The following is a 21,513-nucleotide window of genomic DNA, read 5'->3' as shown; positions in this document are numbered from 1 at the left end:
GGATTATGCAAGCTCTTCGTCCAGAGGGGTGTCACGTCACGGAGAGTATGAACAAAGGGGGAGTGTACCTGCAAAAGGAACTCTGATGCTTAAGTTAATGCTGTGAATTCAGTGTGTCTGTTAAGGATACGATATCATACCTTTATAGGTAGAGTATAAAAAGTCGGTTACACTACTGTTGATCATCTGAATTGAAGGGTAGTTATTAGGTTTTAATAAGTGATAACGTCTGGTCGGACGTTTTTATTCTATGATGTAACGTATAATGCCGAGTTATAGCGTAAAGTGCCGAGTTATGGTGCATAAATTCAAGTTATGACATCAGATTTCTAATAGTCATATCAAATCTGTTAATAGAATTGACAGTAGAACAATATTGATACAAATTTAAAAGATTAGAAACTTAAATATGACGAAAACAAAAATAATATATTATTACTCTTAAAATAATTACTAAATCAAGTAAAATAAAAGTCAATTTCAATAGAATAAATTGCATTACGTATTCAATATTTTTACTCATCATAAAATACTTATAGAATGATTAATAAATAAACTTCTAAAAAGAAAAAAAAAGACATAATACATATACAATAAAGTATAAATTATATCTTTTTAATCACCAATGTATCGAACTTTTTAATATTTAATTTAAATAAAATTTATTTTTAAATTTAAATTAAATTTTAATTTTATCCTTCAATAATATCAATATTTTTACCGTAAATTATTCAATTATTTTTAAATCACATCCAAATAAACTATTTTTAATCACATTATTTTTATTTTAAATAAATTTATTTTTTAAATTTTACTTTTAATTACATTATTTTCATTCTAAATAAATTTATTTTTGACTAAGAGTAGTGTTAAAAAATAAATAAATAATTATCTATCATAAAAAGTTTAATATTATTAAAAAATAAAAATAAAACTTATTTTAAAGTTAAAGATAAGATTAATTAAATTAAAAATTAAAGAAGTTCGGTGTGTTAGAAATAAAAAAATATAATTTATATTTCATTGTGTATATACCCTGCTCATTTTTCTCGTTATATATGGAAGTTTATTTACTAGCCATTCTATAAATATGAGTAAAAATTTTAAATTCGTATACAATTTATTCTATTAAAAATCACTTTTATTTTACTTGATTTATTAATTCTTCTAAGAGTAGTGTATCGTTTTTGTCTCTAATATTTTTGTCCTATTTAAATCCCTAAAATTATTTCAATTTTATCGTACTATTAAAGATCTGTTAACAGAGTTGATGATAAAATAATATTAGGATAATTTTAAAACATTAGAAATTTAAATACGATAATTTAAATGTTAATAACAACTTTAAAACTTACCATTTTCTTATATTATAACAAATAGACTTTTTAACTAAATGAGAGATAATCAATAGTTAGAAATTACAATTAATAGTAGAATAAGTATCTACATAGTCATATCAATTATATTATGTTTTTATAATTATTTACGTAATAAGTATAAAAAACAATTATTTTTTTTACATGATAATACATAATTGAATGGATTCATAAAAATCTTTAAAGAGTAAAGTATATTTGTTATTCTTAAAATTTGTTAAAAATTTTTAAAATATTTTTAAATTTTATTTTATTTTAATTTTGTTCTTAAAATTTTTAATTTGTGTGAAATGTATCTTTGACCGTTAAAAATTAAAAAAAAAATAGAATCAATTCAGTAATAATGGAGAATAATTATGTTTAATATACTTATTTTAAAAGTGGTTCTTGTTAAATTGTTACTGAATTAATTATAATTTTTTTAAAAAATTTAACTATTAAAAATATATTTAATGTGAATAAAAAATTTTTAAAACAAAATTAAATTTTTTTTAATTTTTAATAAACTTCAAAAATAAAAAAATATATTTTATCTCATCAAAATATGAAGAGAAAAATTATAAAAAAATGGACACGATGTTATGAGGTGGTTAGACAAGCTAACTAGAAGGTAGAAAACAACTAGATTCGATTTTGAAGTGGTCCCGTGCAGATTGAATATAAAAAATTTCGTGATGCCGGCGAAACCCTAATATTGAAATTGGAAATTTAGAGATAGATCTGGACCTTCAACACAAACACCAGAAAGAGAAGGATATTATAGTTTCACTGCGTCCCTAATACGTATGAGGAGGGGTCCGATTCATGATGATGATCATCATCATGATGCTGCTGTTGCGAGGAAGGGGAGGGTGGTCACACCCACCGGGGGTTGGCCAGAACTGATCCGCTGTACCACGACAACACCACCACCTTCACGGCTTCCGCCTATCCTTCTGGACGAGCTTATAGAGGAAATACTGCTAAGGATTCCGGCGAGGTCTCTTGTTCGATTGAGGGACAGAATCTGCAGTTCATGGAGAACCCTAATTTCCAGTTCCCAATTCGCCAAGCAGCACCTTCGACGTTCAACGACGGTGGATCCAACCTTGACCCACCCACTTATTGCCTATTTTAGCATTGGCTACGCATACCCGACAATAGGAGTTTTCTCCGTGCCATCTCCGGTGGAGAACCCTCCCCATGAACCCACTAAAGTAGTTCCCTATAAAGGACGACGCCCCCGCTCCATCATTGACTCTTGCAATGGATTACTTTGCTTGTATAATGTAGAGCGTGACGACGAAGGATTGCACCATGGTGCCATGCTATGGAACCCCTGCATCGGATCCACATCTCAGCCGGTTGAAATCGGAGGTCCCTTCTCCGTTAGCGGATTCGGTTATGATCATGTGAATGACAAGTACAAGCTTTTCGGGAGAGTATATAAGAAATCAGGCGAATATGTCAGCAGAATTATCACATTCGGCCCAAATATTACCTGGAGAACAATTGAGGATTTCTCATGTAGCATGCCTAGCCCACACGGGACGTTTTCTCTGGTATCGTCTGTTGGGATTTTTGTGAATGGCACTGGCACTCTTAATTGGATTTTTCACGATTGTTTTAGGTATGTCGTGGTTCGTTCCCTTGACTTGGTGAAAGAGACTTATAATCAGTTTCCCCTTCCCGATAGGGATTTAGATGATGATTGCTTTATGAGTCCCCTTTTGTGTATCTTGAGGGGCTGCCTTGCTGCTTGTTATGAGAATAAGAGAACTCATTGGACTGTGTGGCTGATGAAAGAGTATGGAGTCCCTCAATCTTGGACTAAATTGGTCGTAATCCCCCACCACCCACTACTCGTTAACCCTTCGGCCGGCTTTCCATTACAGCCAATCTACATATTCAAAAATAATGTTCTTCTGGCAAAAGCTCCCAATCACAAGTTTGTTTTGTTGAACTTGAATGATGGCAGCATAGATTTTCCTAATATTGACAGCTCAAATGATGGCATGCCCAAACTTCATCCTTTGTCGAAGGGTTTAACTTCAAGGACCTTTCGACTATATCATGAAAGCTTAGTTTCACCCTCACACCTTGGTCTTCAAAGTTGCTCATCTGAAATGCGCTTGGTTAAGCCAAGCCTATGATCTCTTTAACAAGGTTTGCTTTTCGGCTACTCTTTTAACATCCTTTTGGTGAAGGATTTCCTACACTTAACTGTTGAATCCATAACTTTATCATCATTATTGTATTGCCCTGTTTTTTGTGAAATGGGCCTATTTTATAGGCTCTGTCCTCTTTAGGATTAGCAAGTTGGCATCACAGTATTTAATAATGTTTTGTAATCAGGTGCATTATGAATCTGGTTACACGATGTATTTTGCTTTATTAGAATATGTATTCATATGAGATGCTGTCTAGTTAAGGTTTGTATCAGTTTGTTTTCACAAACTGGGAGTGCAATATCTGCAGAGGTTCACGAGCAAGTGCTATGTAATGCCATATTTAACATGGTAATATCCCATCTTTGCTGAGATTAATTTATTAGAGAACTAATTCGAATGTAAGAATGGTTTTACAAGCGTTTTTTGTGATAACTCAACTAAGTTGGCTCAAATCCAGCAACAATCACTCACATAACATGCATCTTTTTCGTGTGTTTTCTCCTTGTATTGTTTGAATTTGACCTTGAAAGGGGAGTGTAGATAAATTTTTATATTGACATCTTTACTCCTCTTGTCAATTTTACTCGTTTTTTTCTTTTCGTGATCAATATGCTAACAGAAAAATTATCATGTTTTCATGAAATGAAAAACATACCCGTATAAAAATTTTAGAAAAATGCCAAAATAAAATTTAAAAGACATTAAAAACTGAAAGATGTTTGACATAAATGACATAAATAAAATAGTTCAATGTAACAAACAAAAAATAGAAATCAAATTTCATATTATTTTGTATTCTAATTTAATTTACAAAAATGGTAAAAAATTTCAAGTCAAACAATGGAAGAAAATGGAAAATAACTACGGAGTTAGAGGCGCTGGCTTTGTGGTCTTCACGACAAAAAGAGTGGTGAAGTATGGGATCTGAGTATTTAATCGTGGTGGGTAATACAAAAAGAGTGGTGAAGTATGGAACACGGTAAATCAGGAGATAAAACACCGTGTTTTTTATTGGAAATATTTTTATTGTTTTTAACTGAAAAAGCTTAAAAACGAGAAAACACTATTTCATACAGTGGACCCTACTTAATAGGACAAGGCTTTGTTGTTGTTCAATTGATCGTATTTTCAAGTTTTATTTCTAAAATGAAAATAAAAACGCCCAAATCAATCAGCCCTTATATTTTAGAGTTTAATTTTTGATGCAGTAAAATATTTTGTATTATAGCTTGTAATGAGTTGTAGCTTCTGTACTTGCAGTATGTATAATAGAACTTCCAATTGTTAATAGAAGGTAGTTCCTGCTTTGTAATACTCTTAGGGTGTGTGTAGTTGGAAGAATTATAAATAATTTCTAGGAATTTTAAGATGGGAATATCATATTCCCATGTTTGGTTCAAAGTTTGAAAAGCTATTCCTAAGCAAGTTTGATTCTCAGAATCAAAATACCATCATTTCAATTCACACATTTCTCTTAGGTATCTTTAATTCCCATGGGAATGGAATCTTTGTAACAAAGTAATACTTGAACCACACACACCCTTAATTTAGTTCCAAATACTTTCTTACTTTTCTCTGCATCAATTCTATTTTTGCATTCTCTAAAGAACATATTTCTCGTTCTTCAATCAATCAGATTTTCACTTTTCCTTTATATCCAAAGCCAAGGTTCTTGTTGATCCATGGCATCTCCAGCTAATCAATCTCCATCTTTAGCAAGCATGGCTGCCAATTTGAACAACAGCATTAACAATTTGTTTCAACACAATTTCTCACTCAAATAAAGGTCACTCAACCCGATTCAAATAAACTCGGAGAGAACAATCACAAAGACATGGAAGCAACAAGCTCTTGCTAGTTGCTACCATAAGAGGATAATGTCTACAAGATCATTTGCACAAAGAAAAGATTCCACAGCAGTTTGAAAATTAAAAAAAAAAAAACCAAAGAGCAGGTACTGAATCTGATCAATATACTCAATAGATTTAGGATGATTAGAATCTTATATCATGGTTATTGGCTTGGATGGATTTCGTCTTCAAATAAAAAATGGTAGGGTGCACTTATAGTTATCAGATCTGGAAAAAGATACAAGCTTATTTTTAAGAATCAACAAAATTGAACAATTGAAGAATCAGCTGAAAGGATCAAGGAATAAGGACTCAGCATCAGATTATATTTTCAAGATCAAAACTATTGCAGATTCTGTAGCAGATCTTGGAAAACCTCTCAAAGATAAAAAGCAGATACAAGCTATCTTAGAAGGATGAAATGAAAATTATCAAATGCTTTTTACAACAATCAACTCAAAACCAGAAACATTTACTCCTTGTGAGGTTGAAACTCTCTTGTTAACACATGAAGATATATGCTGGAGAAGTTTAGAAAACAGAAACTACAATGAGTTTAAGCCAGTCTTGCTTAGTCATCATATCCTATCATTCCAAATTTCAATTGTGGCAATGGAGGGCGTATAGGAGGAAGAAATGGTGGTAGATCATACCAATCTCCAAAACTATAGTGTCAAGTGTGCAAAAGAATTGGCCATATTGCTTGACACTACTTTCACATATTCAACCAAGAAATACCACCACCTTCTCAGCCTCAACAATCAAGATTTGACACCTTTGACACTAACTCATCATCCTCTTCATTATCACAAGGCAGTGCTACACCATCTATTCCACTACCACTAGCACCATCCTTTCACAATCCATCAGCATATGTTGTTGTGCCTTCTTCTATCACTGACCCTTCATGATATCTCGATTGATTTAGGAGCTTCACATCACATAACATCTAATCCTTTAAATTTGCTCTCTGGATCAGAATACAATAATAGTCTTGATCAGGTGCAAATTGGCAATAGAACAGATATCCCTATTACACATGTTAGTCATGCATTTTTATAGCTGATGTGGCTGAAAAAAAGGTAGCTATATTGGTAGTGTTCTAAATCATGTACACGCCATCTTACAGGGTCATCGTAGAACCTATATTGGTTCTATGTTAGGAAAGATATGGTACAATGCCTTAGGAATGTGGGGACACCCAACCCTCTTGTTTTGATTGACGAGATTGACAAAGTAATACATTGGTAGCTGGTTCAATATATGCTGCATGATTTTTGTTTTATGGAGCTTTCTTCAATGGGAAAAGTATAATTTAGTCTTTTATGATCCAAAATCTTTTATAAATCATGGCCATTGAATTTTTGAACAGATGGCTAAGATTTAAAATTTTATTAATAATATAATAATTATATTTATATTTAAATATTTTTACAAATAATTCTATTTTAAAATTTGATTTTTGTCCTTTATCCCCTCTTTTCATTTTTTCTCCATCACTTCCTTGGTGGTCGCCGCTGACGTCGCTGAAAGGAGGAGCGTGACTGCCACGAGGAGCCGCCGTCGTCGTCATCTTCACGGGCTGTCTCTGCGTGCGTCGTCCTCGCCGTCGTTCATCCACGTCTTGCCGTCGCCGTCTGTGGAGTCACTAGGCCGTCGCCGTTCGCCATTTCCAGTGTCACCGTCAAGTCAAGAACGAGCTAGAGGGAGTGAAATCCGTCGCAGTCGATGCTGTTTAGTGGGAGAGGAAGAACCGCGACAAGAAAGGGGAACAAGGGCCGTCACGGTGGTCACCGTCACCGCTGTTGGGTAACAGTGGTCACAGCTGCCACTGATGGAGTCTGCCGGAACTTCGGTCTGAAAAAATAATAATTAGTTCTAATATATGTTGGTGGTGCAGTAGTAAGTGTGATGATAATAATGGTAGTTGTTGGAAGAAAATGTGAAAAAAAAAAAGAAGATGGTTGTTGAAAAAAATTGTGAAAAGAAGAAGAAGACAAAGATATTTACATAATTTATTATTCTATTTTATAATTTTTTTTATTTAGACCATAAAAAATCTAAATATACTTTTCTCTTCTAAGACGGCTCCTTGTTTTATTTCGGTATTTCCTAAATGTTCTTTTAGAATTTAGAAGGATAATTTTAATATTTAAATTTGTTTTATTCAATTGACGGTTAAGCAAAGGACATGCTGGTGATCTAGCAAGTGTCTTGCTAGAGCTCTTGGATCCGGAGAAGAATGCTAATTTTCTGGACCATTTTCTTGATGTTCCATTGATTTATCAAGGTAAAATATTTGGTAGCTCCAATGGTAACGTCCTTTTGTATTATTGTTTTACTCAAATTTTGTTAATATTTAAAAGAAAATATGAATATTTTAATGTCGTAATTGTATCATCAATAAAAATGGTTAATCATTAAAAATGCTTTCGAATTATTTAAACGCTGACAAAAATACATTCGAATTTTACTATCGATAAAAATATTTTTAAATAATTTAAAAACACAACAATAATACCCAACAGTAAATATATATTTTCAAAAAATCTTTTAGAGATTGAATTTTGATGCAATTTTTTGCAAGCATGATTATAAACATAATATATTATTATACATAAAAATCAGTGATTTTCTGTTAAGTATATAATTTTTTTATAATTATTTTTGTTAACAACTAATAATACTTTTAAAAAATCACAAAATAATATATATTTAACAAAAAAAATACCAAATTTTAAGAATAATAATATCTCATTTTTCTAATTATGTTTGCAAATAATTGTATCAAAATTCATTCTCTAATATATTTTTTGAGAAATACATATTTAATGTTAGATAATCTTGTAAAAAAACTAAAATTAAATATGTATTTCTCAAAAAACATATTAGAGATTGAATTTTGATACAATTTTTTGCCAGCATGATTAGAAAATGAGATATTAGTATCCTTAAAATTTGATAATTTTTCGTTGAGTATATATATTTTTTGTAATTTTTTTGTTAACAACTAATAATACTTTTAAAAATCACAAAAAAATATATACTTAGAAAAAAATTATCAAATTTTAAGAATAATAATATCTCATTTTTTTAATTATTCTTGTAAAAAATCACATCAAAATTCAATCTCTAAGACATTTTTTGAAAATATATATTTACTATTGGATATTGTTGTTATGTTTTTAAATTATTTAAAGGTATTTTTGTCGATAGTAAAATTCGGGTGCATTTCTGTCGGCGTTTGAATAATTCGGGAGCATTTTTGGTGGTTAACCCTCAATAAGAATTAGAAAAGAATGAAAGTAACAAATAAATAAAAAATGCAAGATACTGGAGGCAAAATAAATTATAGAAATTAAAACAAACAAAAAATAAAAAAATGAAGAAAGAAATGTAAAAGAGAAAAATAAGTAAAAACAGAGAAATTTTATTAATAAAAACAGGAAAGAAACAGATTACAAGTGTTTGAGAGTATTTTGGGCTTTTAAGTGTTTTTCAAAAGAATTGAACTCCTTACAAAATGTGTCTAAAGTTCTATTTATAGACTAACCTAATGTCAAAGGACTGAGAACGTTTTGAATTTTTAAGTGTTTTCCAGAAGAATTGAACTCTCTATAAAATGTGTCTAAAGTTTTATTTATAGACTAACCTAATGTCAATTGACAGTTACCAAGTCAAAATTTAAATGGCATCGGTAATTATTCCCACACTCCTCATTTGATGCCAATTCAAAAAATCAAAATAAATAACTAAATTGTACAGAAACATCACTATAGAACTATTTTTTTCATAATTTTTTATAAAAATAATATTTTTTATCTAACATAATGCCTCCCAAGATTTTTCATTTAAAGTCATATAGTGATTGAATGTGAAAAGATGTTATTATTTATAACAATAAAAGAAGTATATATAAGCATGTATTTATTTATTCTTTTAAATTTATTACTATTTTTTATTATATATATATATATATATATTATTTTATTATATATATTTTTTAAATATATAAATAATAAAAACACGTATTCACAAGTATCTTATTTTAAAATGTTAACTTAGAATATAAAATAAGTACGGTCATATTCTCTTTTTTTTGGGTTATTTTATTTATTTATTTACCTATTTATTTATTTTTATTTTTATTTTGACCAAATAAAAATAAAACAGTTCAGTATCCTATCATCTTGTAATATTTGTAAGAGAGAATATGTTGGTGTTCGAACACCCAAAAACTTCTTCTTTAATTCTGTGTTTCTCATTCTTCTAAATTTTATTTACGTGGGCTTCTTCCATTCACAAGGATTCAACTACACCTATCTCTTTTGATATTTCAAGTAAGATTTAATTGCTAGTTCTATTTTTATCTATCTTTTTTTCATTGTTGATTTAGGAAATCCTAACCCCCAAAAATGGTGTGAATAATATGTTTGTTATCTATGAGTACTAGAATCTTACTCTTACTCTTACTCTGAAGAGTATTTTCTTTTTTTTTTATCTTCCTTAACTCAAATTAAGATTTGACGGTCAAACCTTTATTCTTCAATTCTATATGTTGTTTTTTTTTTATCTTTTCTTTTATGTTCATTTTCTTAATTTGATTATGAGCTAATTATGTTATTTGGTATATTGCTGATATTTATAATTATAGATGAATATATATTTTTTTAATTATGATCTTGTTCAATATGTTTTCTATTCTTCAAATTACATGTATGCTCTATTGTATTAAATTTTAGGGTTAAGTATGATTTTGGTCCCCAACGTAGGGGCTGAAAATTTATTTCGTCTCTCGCCTTTTTTTCGTTCCAAAATGGTCCCTAAGGTTTCAGTTTATTGTAAAATGGTCCTTCGGGCAAAAATACCCCTCCCTCCTTCCCTCATCTCTTCTTCCTCAACCTAGAAACAGAAGCAGAATCGCAAATGCAGGCAGAGGAGGAGCAGCGGCGTGGAGCGGCGGCGACGGCGACCTTCCCCCTCCCCCTTTCCCCTCTTCCCGAAACAACACCCCCCTCCCGCTTCTCTTTCCACCTCTCCTGTCTCGGCAGCGCTGTGTTTTCTCCCACCATCACCACCACCACCAGAACCCACCACCACCACCACATTATCATCATGGTCATCATCATCATCATCATCAGAAGCCACCAGAACAGAACCACGACTACCACCAGAACCCACCACTACCACCACCATCATCAGAAATCAGAAATCCACAACAATATTCCACAACAAATTTCAACAATAACAATATTCCACAACAAATTTAAAAAAAATCCAAAAATTTCACAAACAAATCAAGTTCACAGAAGAAGAAGAAAGAAGAAGAAGAAGAATTGGTGGTGCGGTGGTGCGGCTGAAGAAGAAGAAGAGGTGGTGCGGCAGGGGCGATGGTGCGGTGGAAGAAGAAGAAGAAGAAGAAGAAGAAAAAGGTAGTGATGGCGGCGCGGTGCGGTGCGGCGGCGGGTGCGGTGCGGTGGGAAGAAGAAGAAGAAGAAGAAGAAGAAGAAGAAGAAGAAGAAGAAGTGGCGGACGGCGGTGGGTGTCGGGCGGCGGTGCGGCGACGGGAAGAAGAAGAAGAAGAAGCGGTGGGCGGGGGCGGCGGTGCGGCAGCGATGCGGCGGCGATGCGGCGGCATGGGTCCCCTTTCTCTCCCCCCTTCACCCTCCCCCTCCCCCCTTTTCTCCCCACCCAGCCCGCTTCTGTATCCCACCCCCCTTTCTTTCTTTTTTTTTTATTTTTTTATTTTATATTTATTTTATTTTATAATTTTTTTAATAAAGGGTAATTTGGTAATAAAAAAATATAATTGGTAAAAAGGACGATTTTAAAACAAACTGAAACTTTGGGGACCATTTTGGAGCGAAAAAAAGGCGAGGGACGAAATAAATTTTCAGCTCCTACGTTGGGGACCAAAATCATACTTAACTCTAAATTTTATGAACAAAAATTACAGATTACTTTCTTAGACATGTTCATGTGGGCTAGAATTCAAATGTTTTTTATCTTAGTCTTTTTGAATTGGAAAAAATGGTAGAATATTCTAATTTCAAAGAGGCAACTCTTCTTTTTTATTCTATTATGAATTTGTGATAAAATCCCAAATAGATAGGCTACTAATATACATATATTTTATTCATGAGTATTGGCAAGCAGTATTAAGTCTTGTTCCATATTAAGTTCTTGCTTACTGATTAAACCAAATTAAACCCATATAAGCTCAACTTTTATTAATTTATTATGCATTACTTTGTACCTTTATAGCTTGTTTGGTGATTGTTGACAACTTCGACACCCAATACTTGAATTTTTTTAATCTGTACTCTTATGGCAACCTCAGCCACCATCTATCAACAAGTCCTCCTTCTTCATCTAAAGCGGTCATTTGTGATAAGTCTGTTGTTAAAAATGGCAAAGATTTTGCTCCTAAACCAGAAGCCTCAAAATAAAATATATGGGATCTCAGGTGCTACTCCCTTTCACCATTGACGGTGTAGACTCAGCTTTCATCGGCCCTATTATCTCTTCTAAAGTCGCAAACAAGATCAAAAATTCTTTTCCTGGTCACTCTCAAAGAAAACCCGTTGCTTTTCAAGACTCTATTCCCATTGGATACTTCGGCTCCAACAACAGGCTATTCAGAAATCTCCCAAAGACCAACATATTGGAGGTTACCGTACTTGTAAAACCCGGTTAATTAATGGCTAATTAACCCATAAATGAGAATTTATTCTAGAAAGCCAAAAATGTGATTTTTACGGCTTAATATGATAGAGGAGATTGAGACGAGAATTTCAGTACCAATTTTATAGAAATCGGACCAAGATTGGACCGAACGGGTCAAACCGGACCAACTGAACCCAAAGTGGGTCCTTGGCCCGACTAAACTAAACCAAAACCCTAGTTTTCAGTACTCTCTCTCCTCACAACACTCTAATTCACGCTGAAATGGAGGCCATGGAGGGAAGAACACTCTCTCAAGTTCTTTCTCTCATTTGATCTTCAAACCACCATAACTTTTGATCTAGAGCTCCGATTGCCGCACCATTTCTGGCCACGCATTCACTGCGGAGAGCTCTACAAAATCTATACAATCAATCTTGAGGCAAGCCACATTTTACTCTTCGAAATTCCACCCCTTGTTTTCGAGTTTCATGGGTAAAATGTTGAGATTTTGGGTTCTTTGATGTTATAGGACCCAACTCTCTTGAAGGAAAAGATTAATCTTGTCTCCTTGGACCTTGGGTGTGGTAAGATTCTCAACCCTAGTATAATTTGTTGTTCTATGATGTTTGAGTATTGAGATGTTGTGTTTGGGTATGATAATTGTGGCTTAGGTTGTGTATATGTGAATATTTGAGCTTGATTGAGACCTTGAAAAGCTTGAAGAGGGTTTTGTATGCAAAAATCTGTTCTTGGAGGTGTTGAGACCTTGAGAGCTTGAGAAAAAGTGGTTTGGAAGTACTCCGGTTGAGCTTGGGAAATCGCCTAAGGTATGGTCTCGATTTCTCGTATCTAATATGTAATGTGGTGGGAAATACTTAGGCTAGAGGCCCTAAGATAGGCATTGAATTGTTGATGTTATTGAATGGGTGAGATATATAATGTGGTCATATATGTGATGATGATTATTGATGCCTTGAAGGTATAATGTATGAGAAATATGCATGTTGTGATATATGCTTGATGATTGATTAAGGTTGAATTGTGGGTGAAACTGTGTTGATGGTGAGTATGATATTGATTATGTACAATGATGGTTGATTGAAAATGGTATTATTAGAAATTTGGATGAGAAAAGATGTATAACATGTTAATGTATTTGTATCTTAGCCATTTGATTGAGAAGTGTTAAAATGGTGGGATGATGTTTTGTGAATTGGGGTGAAGTGTTGATGTGTGAGTTGAGGAGACTTGATGTTAATTTTGGTATATTTTGATTGATTTCAAAAAGGGTTGAAATTGGCATAAACAACTGTATTTGCCATATTATACTCCTGCTGGTGGTTGGGAGGTTGGTGTGCGAAATTGTGATCATTACTTTTCACAACTCAAATAATCCCTAGTAATGGCCCCAAAAACTTGGTGCTCAATACCATGGCATAAACACAACTTTGCACAACTAACCAGCAAGTGCACTGGGTCGTCCAAGTAATAAACCTTACGCGAGTAAGGGTCGATCCCACGGAGATTGGTGGTATGAAGCAAGCTATGGTCATCTTGTAAATCTCAGTCAGGCAGACTCAAATGGGTATAGTGATAAACGAATAAAGCATAAAGATAAAGATAGAGATACTTATGTATATCATTGGTGAGAGCTTCAGATAAGCGTATGAAGATGCCTTCCCTTCCGTCTCTCTGCTTTCCTACTGTCTTCATCCAATCCTTCCTACTCCTTTCCATGGCAAGCTTATGCAAGGGTTTCACCGTTGTCAGTGGCTACCTCCCATCCTCTCATTGGAAATGTTCAACGCACCCTGTCACGGCACGGCTATCCATCTGTCGGTTCTCAATCAGGCCGGAATAGAATCTAGTGATTCTTTTGCGTCTGTCACTAACGCCCCGCCTTCAGGAGTTTGAAGCACGTCACAGTCATTCAATCATTGAGTCCTACTCAGAATACCACAGACAAGGTTAGACCTTCCGGATTCTCTTGAATGCCGCCATCAGTTCTCGCCTATACCACGAAGACTCTGATCTCACAGAATGGCTGGCTCGTTTGTCAGGCGAGCACTCGGTTGTCAGGCGATCAACCATGCATCGTGTATCAAGAATCCAAGAGATATTCACTAAGCCTCAGATGCTTGTAGAACAAGAGTGGTTGTCAGTCACTTTGTTCATGAGTGAGAATGATGATGAGTGTCACGGATCACCACCTTCATCAAGTTGAAGAACAAGTGATATCTTGGACAAAGAACAAGCGGAATTGAATAGAAGAACAATAGTAATTACATTAATACTCGAGGTACAGCAGAGCTCCACACCTTAATCTATGGTGTGTAGAAACTCCACCGTTGAAAATACATAAGAACAAGGTCTAGGCATGGCCGAATGGCCAGCCTCCCAAAGTGATCAAAAGATCTAAAGAAAAAGGTTCCAAAGATCAGAAGATGTCAAATACAATAGTAAAAGGTCCTACTTATAGAAAACTAGTAGCCTAAGGTGTACAAAGATGAGTAAATGACATAAAAATCCACTTCTGGGCCCACTTGGTGTGTGCTTGGGCTGAGCAAATAAAGCATTTTCGTGTAGAGACTCCTCTTGGAGTTAAACGCCAGCTTTCATGCCAGTTTGGGCGTTTAACTCCCATTTAGGTGCCAGTTCCGGCGTTTAACGCTGGAATTTCTGTAGGTGACTTTGAACGCCGGTTTGGGCCATCAAATCTTGGGCAAAGTATGGACTATCATATATTGCTGGAAAGCCCAGGATGTCTAATTTCCAACGCCGTTGAGAGCGCGCCAATTGGGTATCTGTAGCTCCTGAAAATCCACTTCGAGTGCAGGGAGGTCAGAATCCAACAGCATCTGCAGTCCTTTTGAGTCTCTGAATCAGATTTTTGCTCAGGTCCCTCAATTTCAGCCAGAAAATACCTGAAATCACAGAAAAATACACAAACTCATAGTAAAGTCCAGAAAAGTGAATTTTAACTAAAAACTAATAAAAATATACTAAGAACTCAACTAAAATTACTAAAAACATACTAAAAACAATGCCAAAAAGCGTATAAATTATCCGCTAATCACAACACCAAACTTAAATTGTTGCTTGTCCTCAAGCAACTGAAAATCAAATAAGATAAAAAGAAGAGAATATACTATAGACTCCAAATTATCAATGAAACTTAGCTCCAAATTAGATGAGCGGGACTAGTAGCTCTTTGCCTCCGAACAGTTTTGGCATCTCACTTTATCCTTTGAAATTCAGAATGATTGGCTTCTTTAGGAACTCAGAATCCAGATAGTGTTATTGATTCTCCTAGTTAAGTATAATGATTCTTGAACACAGCTACTTATTGAGTCTTGGCCGTGGCCCAAAGCACTCTGTCTTCCAGTATTACCACCGGATACATACATGCCACAGACACATAATTGGGTGAACCTTTTCAGATTGTGACTCAGCTTTGCTAAAGTCCCCAATTAGAGGTGTCCAGGGTTCTTAAGCACACTCTTATTGCCTTGGATCACAACTTTATTTCTTTCTTTTTCTTTCTTTTTCTCTTTTTTTTTTCGCTTGCTTTCTTTCCTTTTTTTTTTGTATTCACTGCTTTTTCTTGCTTCAAGAATCATTTTTATGATTTTTCAGATCCTCAGTAACATGTCTCCTTTTTCATCATTCTTTCAAGAGCCAACAATTTTAACATTCATGAACAACAAATTCAAAAGACATATGCACTGTTCAAGCATACATTCAGAAAACAAAAAGTATTGTCACCACATCAAACTAATTAAGCTAGTTTTAAAGATGAATTCGAAACCCTGTACTTCTTGTTCTTTTGTGATAAAAACAGTTTTCATTTAAGAAAGGTGATGGATTCATAGGACATTCATAACTTTAAGGCATAGACACTAAGACACTAATGATCATAAGACACAAACATGGACAAACATAAAGCACTAAAATTCGAAAAACAAGAAAATAAAGAACAAGGAGATTAAAGAACGGGTCCACCTTAGTGATGGCGGCTTGTTCTTCCTCTTGAAGGTCTTATGGAGTGCTTGAGCTCCTCAATGTCTCTTTCTTGTCTTTGTTGCTCCTCTCTCATGATTCTTTGATCTTCTCTAATTTCATGGAGGAGAATGGAGTGTTCTTGATGCTCCACCCTTAGTTGTCCCATGTTGGAACTCAATTCTCCTAGGGAGGTGTTAATTTGCTCCCAATAGCCTTGTGGAGGAAAGTGCATCCCTTGAGGTATCTCAGGGATCTCATGATGAGAGGGGTCTCTTGTTTGCTCCATCCTTTTCTTGGTGATGGGCTTGTCCTCATCAATGGGGATATCTCCTTCTATGTCAACCCCAACTGAATAACAGAGGTGACAAATGAGATGAGGAAAGGCTAGCCTTGCCAAGGTGGAAGACTTATCCGCCACTTTGTAGAGTTCTTGGGCTATGACCTCATGAACTTCTATTTCTTCTCCAATCATGATGCTATGAATCATGATGGCCCGGTCTAGAGTAACTTCAGACCGGTTGCTAGTGAGAATGATTGAGCGTTGGATAAACTCCAACCATCCTCTAGCCACGGGCTTGAGGTCATGCCTTCTCAATTGAACCGGCTTCCCTCTTGAATCTCTCTTCCATTGTGCGCCCTCTTCACATATAACTGTGAGGACTTGGTCCAACCTTTGATCAAAGTTGACCCTTCTAGTGTAAGGATGCTCATCTCCTTGCATCATGGGCAAGTTGAATGCTAACCTTACATTTTCCGGACTGAAATCCAAGTATTTCCCCCGAACCATAGTAAGATAATTCTTAGGATCCGGGTTCACACTTTGATCATGGTTCTTAGTGATCCATGCATTGGCATAGAACTCTTGAACCATCAAGATTCCGACTTGTTGAATGGGGTTGGTAAACACTTCCCAACCTCTTCTTCGGATCTCATGGCGGATCTCCGGATATTCACCCTTTTTGAGTGAAAAGGGGACCTCGGGGATCACCTTCTTCAAGGCCACAACTTCATAGAAGTGGTCTTGATGCACCCTTGAGATGAATCTATCCATCTCCCATGACTCGGAGGTGGAAGCTTTTGCCTTCCCTTTCCTCTTTCTAGAGGTTTCTCCGGCCTTGGATGCCATAAATGGTTATGGAAAACGAAAAAGCAACGCTTTTACCACACCAAACTTAAAATGTTTGCTCGTCCTCGAGCAAAAGAAGAAAGAAGAGAGTAGAAGAAGAAGAAATGAGGAAGAGGGAGATGGCTTTGTGTATTCGGCCAAGAAGGGGGGTGGTGTTTAGGTTGTGTGAAAATGAAGGATTGAAGAAGGGTATTTATAGGAGAGAGGGGAGATGGGGTTCGGCCATTATGGGTGGGTTTGGGAGGGAAAGTGGTTTGAATTTTAAGGGTGAGGTTGGTGGGGTTTTATGAAGGATGGATGTGAGTGGTGAAGAGAAAGATGGGATTTGATAGGTGAAGGGTTTTTGGGGAAGAGGTATTGAGGTGATTGGTGAATGGGGAAAGAAGAAAGAGAGAGTGGTGGGGTTGGTGGGGATCCTGTGGGGTCCACAGATCCTGAGGTGTCAAGGAAAAGTAATCCCTGCACCAATTGGCACTCAAAATCACGTTTTGAGGCATTTCTGGCGTTAAACGCCGGGCTGGTGCCCATTCCTGGCGTTTAACGCCAGGTTCTTGCCCTTTTCTGGCGTTTAACGCCAGTCTGGTGCCCCTTTCTGGCGTTAAACGCCCAGAAGGGTGCCAGACTGGGCGTTAAACGCCCATCTGCTAGCCTCACTGGCGTTTAAACGCCAGTGAATTCTTCTTCCAGGGTGTGCTATTTTTCTTCCTGTTTTTCATTCTGTTTTTGCTTTTTCAATTGATTTTGTGACTTCTTATGATCATCAACTTACAAAAAAACATAAAATAACAAAAGAGAAATATATAAAATATAACATTGGGTTGCCTCCCAACAAGCGCTTCTTTAATGTCAGTAGCTTGACAGAGGACTCTCATGGAGCCTCACAGATACTCAGAGCAATGTTGGAACCTCCCAACACCAAACTTAGAGTTTGAATATGGGGGTTCAACACCAAACTTAGAGTTTGGTTGTGGCCTCCCAACACCAAACTTAGAGTTTGACTGTGGGGGCTCTGTTTGTCTCTGATTTGAGAGAAGCTCTTCATGCTTCTTCTCCATGATGACAGAGGGATATCCTTGAGCCTTAAACACATAGGATTTTTCATTCACTTGAATGATCAGTTCACCTCCATCAACATCAATCACAGCCTTTGCTGTGGCTAGGAAGGGTCTGCCAAGGATGATGGATTCATCCATGCACTTCCCAGTCTCTAGGACTATGAAATCAGTAGGGATGTAATGGTCTTCAATTTTTACCAAAACATTCTCTACAAGTCCATGAGCTTGTTTTCTTGAGTTTTCTACCATCTCTAGTGAGATTCTTGCAGCTTGTACCTCAAAGATCCCTAGCTTCTCCATTACTGAGAGAGGCATGAGGTTCACACTTGACCCTAAGTCACACAGGGCCTTCTTGAAGGTCATGGTGCCTATGGTACAAGGTATGGAAAACTTCCCAGGATCTTGTCTCTTTTGAGGTAATTTCCGCCTAGACAAGTCATCCAGTTCTTTGGTGAGCAAAGGAGGTTCATCCTCCCAAGTCTCATTTCCAAATAACTTGTCATTTAGCTTTATGATTGCTCCAAGGTATTTAGCAACTTGCTCTTTAGTGACATACTCATCCTCTTCAGAGGAAGAATACTCATCAGAGCTCATGAAAGGCAGAAGTAAGTCCAATGGAATCTCTATGGTCTCATTTTGAGCCTCAGATTCCCATGGTTCCTCATTGGGGAACTCATTGGAGGCTAGTGCACGCTCATTGAGGCCTTCCTCAGTGGCGTCCACTTCCTTTCTTCCCTCTCTAGGTTCGGCCATGGTTATGGCTTTGCACTCTCCTTTTGGATTTTCCTCTGTATTGCTTGGGAGAGTACTAGGAGGGAGTTCAGTAATTTTCTTACTCAGCTGTCCCACTTGTGCCTCCAAATTCCTAATGGAGGACCTTGTTTCAGTCATGAAACTTTGAGTGGTTTTGATTAGATCAGAGACCATGGTTGCTAAGTCAGAGGGGTTCTGCTTAGAATTCTCTGTCTGTTGCTGAGAAGATGATGGAAAAGGCTTGCCATTGCTAAACCTGTTTCTTCCACCATTATTGTTATTGAAACCTTGTTGAGGTCTCTCTTGATTCTTCCATGAGAAATTTGGGTGATTTCTCCATGAAGAATTATAGGTGTTTCCATAGGGTTCTCCTAGGTAATTCACCTCTTCCATTGAAGGGTTCTCAGGATCATAGGCTTCTTCCTCAGATGAAGCATCCTTAGTACTGTTTGGTGCATTTTGCATTCCAGACAGACTTTGAGAAATCAAATTGACTTGTTGAGTCAATATCTTGTTCTGAGCCAAAATGGCATTCAGAGCATCAATCTCAAGAACTCCTTTCTTCTGACTTGTCCCATTGTTCACAGGATTCCTTTCAGAAGTGTACATGAATTGGTTATTTGCAACCATTTCAATGAGCTCTTGAGCTTCTGTAGGCGTCTTCTTCAGATGAAGAGATCCTCCAGCAGAGCTATCCAAAGACATCTTGGATAGTTCAGAGAGACCATCATAGAAAATACCTATGATGCTCCATTCAGAAAGCATGTCTGAGGGACATTTTCTGATCAATTGTTTGTATCTTTCCCAAGCTTCATAGAGGGATTCACCATCCTTCTGTCTGAAGGTTTGGACTTCCACTCTAAGCTTACTCCATTTTTGAGGTGGAAAGAATTTTGCCAAGAAGGCATTGACTAGCTTTTCCCAAGAGTCCAGGCTTTCTTTAGGTTGAGAGTCCAACCATATTCTAGCTCTGTCTCTTACAGTAAAAGGGAATAGCATCAGTCTGTAGACCTCAGGGTCAACCCCATTAGTCTTGACTGTGTCACAGATCTGCAAGAACTCAGCTAAAAACTGATGAGGATCTTCCATTGGAAGTCCATGGAACTTGCAATTCTGTTGCATTAGAGAAACTAATTGAGGCTTAAGCTCAAAGTTGTTTGCTCCAATGGCAGGGATAGAGATGCTTCTCCCATAGAAATCGGGAGTAGGTGCAGTAAAGTCACCCAGCACCTTCCTTGCATTGTTGGCATTGTTGTTGTTTTCGGCTGCCATGGGTTCTTCTTCTTTGAAGAATTCGGTCAGGTTCTCAACAGAGAGTTGTGCCTTAGCTTCTCTTAGTTTTTGCTTCAAGGTCCTTTCAGGTTCAGGGTCAGCTTCAACAAGAATGCCTTTGTCTCTACTCCTGCTCATATGAAAGAGAAGAGAACAAGAAAATGTGGAATCCTCTATGTCACAGTATAGAGATTCCTTGAGGTGTCAGAGGAAAAGAAAAATAGAAGAAAGAAGAAGGAGAATTCGAACTTGATTAGATAGAGTTCGAATTGTGCATTAAGAAGGAGTAGTACTCCACAAATAGAAGGATGTGGGAAGGAGGGAAGAGAATTTTCGAAAATTAATTAAAAAGATGTCAAAAACATTTTGAAAAATTGATTGATAATTTTCGAAAATTCAAAGTGGAAAAGAAATCAAGTGATTTTTGAAAAAGATTTTGAAATTAGAAATTAAAAAGATTTGATTGAAAACTTATTTTGAAAAAGATGTGATTGAGAAGATATGATTTGAAAACAATTTTAAAAAGATTTGATTTGCAAACAATTTTAAAAAGATTTGATTAATTACTTGCCTAACAAGAAAAGATAGGATTCAAACATTAAACCTTTCTCAACAGAAAAGGCAATATACTTGAGATGTTCAATCAAATCATTAATTGTTAGCAAGTATCTTTGAAAAAGGAAAGAAATTGATTTTGAAAACCTTTGATTGAAAAGATATGATTTGAAAAAGATTTGATTTTGAAAAACTTTGAAAACTTGAAAAAAAATTGATTTGAAAAACAAAATCTTCCCCCTAGTGCCATCCTGGCGTTAAACGCCCAGAATGGTATACATTCTGGCGTTTAACGCCCAAAATGCTACCTCTTTGGGCGTTAAACGCCCAACCAGATACCCTGGCTGGCGTTTAAACGCCAGTCTGTCTTCTTCACTGGGCATTTTTGAATGCTCAGCTTTTTCTGTGTAATTCCTCTGTAGTATGTTCTGAATCTTCAATTCTTTGTATTATTGACTTGAAAAGACACAAATTAAAAATATTTTTGGATTTTTAATAATTAAAATGCAACAAGAAACAAATAACAATGCATGCAAGACACCAAACTTAGCAGTTTGTATACTACTGACACTATATGAGACACATAAACACTCAAGTCAAAAGAATTCAAAGATCAGAGTAAGAAATCATCAAGAATTACTTGAAGATTCTTAAGACACATGAATGAATGCATGCAATTGACACCAAACTTAAGATGAGACACTAGAC

The 21,513-nt window shown here is 35.7% G+C and overlaps 1 protein-coding gene and 1 non-coding gene across 2 annotated transcripts; both read left to right on the top strand.

Annotated features, from left to right (window-relative positions):
- Positions 1–2,008: 2,008 nt before the first annotated feature.
- On the top strand, positions 2,009–4,011 carry LOC130951731 (F-box/kelch-repeat protein At3g23880-like). The gene has a single exon (XM_057880439.1). It carries the CDS (start codon positions 2,162–2,164, stop codon positions 3,506–3,508), a length of 1,347 nt encoding a protein of 448 aa, XP_057736422.1. The 5' UTR covers positions 2,009–2,161; the 3' UTR covers positions 3,509–4,011.
- Positions 4,012–19,737: 15,726 nt separating this feature from the next.
- On the top strand, positions 19,738–19,845 carry LOC130952005 (small nucleolar RNA R71). Its single transcript, XR_009074186.1, has one exon. It is a non-coding gene; the product is annotated as a small nucleolar RNA R71 (small nucleolar RNA).
- The last annotated feature ends 1,668 nt before the right edge of the window (positions 19,846–21,513 follow it).

Source organism: Arachis stenosperma, chromosome 9 (assembly GCF_014773155.1).
Source record: "Arachis stenosperma cultivar V10309 chromosome 9, arast.V10309.gnm1.PFL2, whole genome shotgun sequence".
Classification (NCBI taxonomy): Eukaryota; Viridiplantae; Streptophyta; class Magnoliopsida; order Fabales; family Fabaceae; genus Arachis; species Arachis stenosperma.
Note: the sequence above shows the minus strand (reverse complement) of the source record. Positions and strands in the feature narration are given on the sequence as shown.

Excerpts from the sequence above, each read along its gene's own strand:
- LOC130951731 (XM_057880439.1), top strand. The coding sequence starts at position 2,162 with ATGAGGAGGGGTCCGATTCATGATGATGATCATCATCATGATGCTGCT.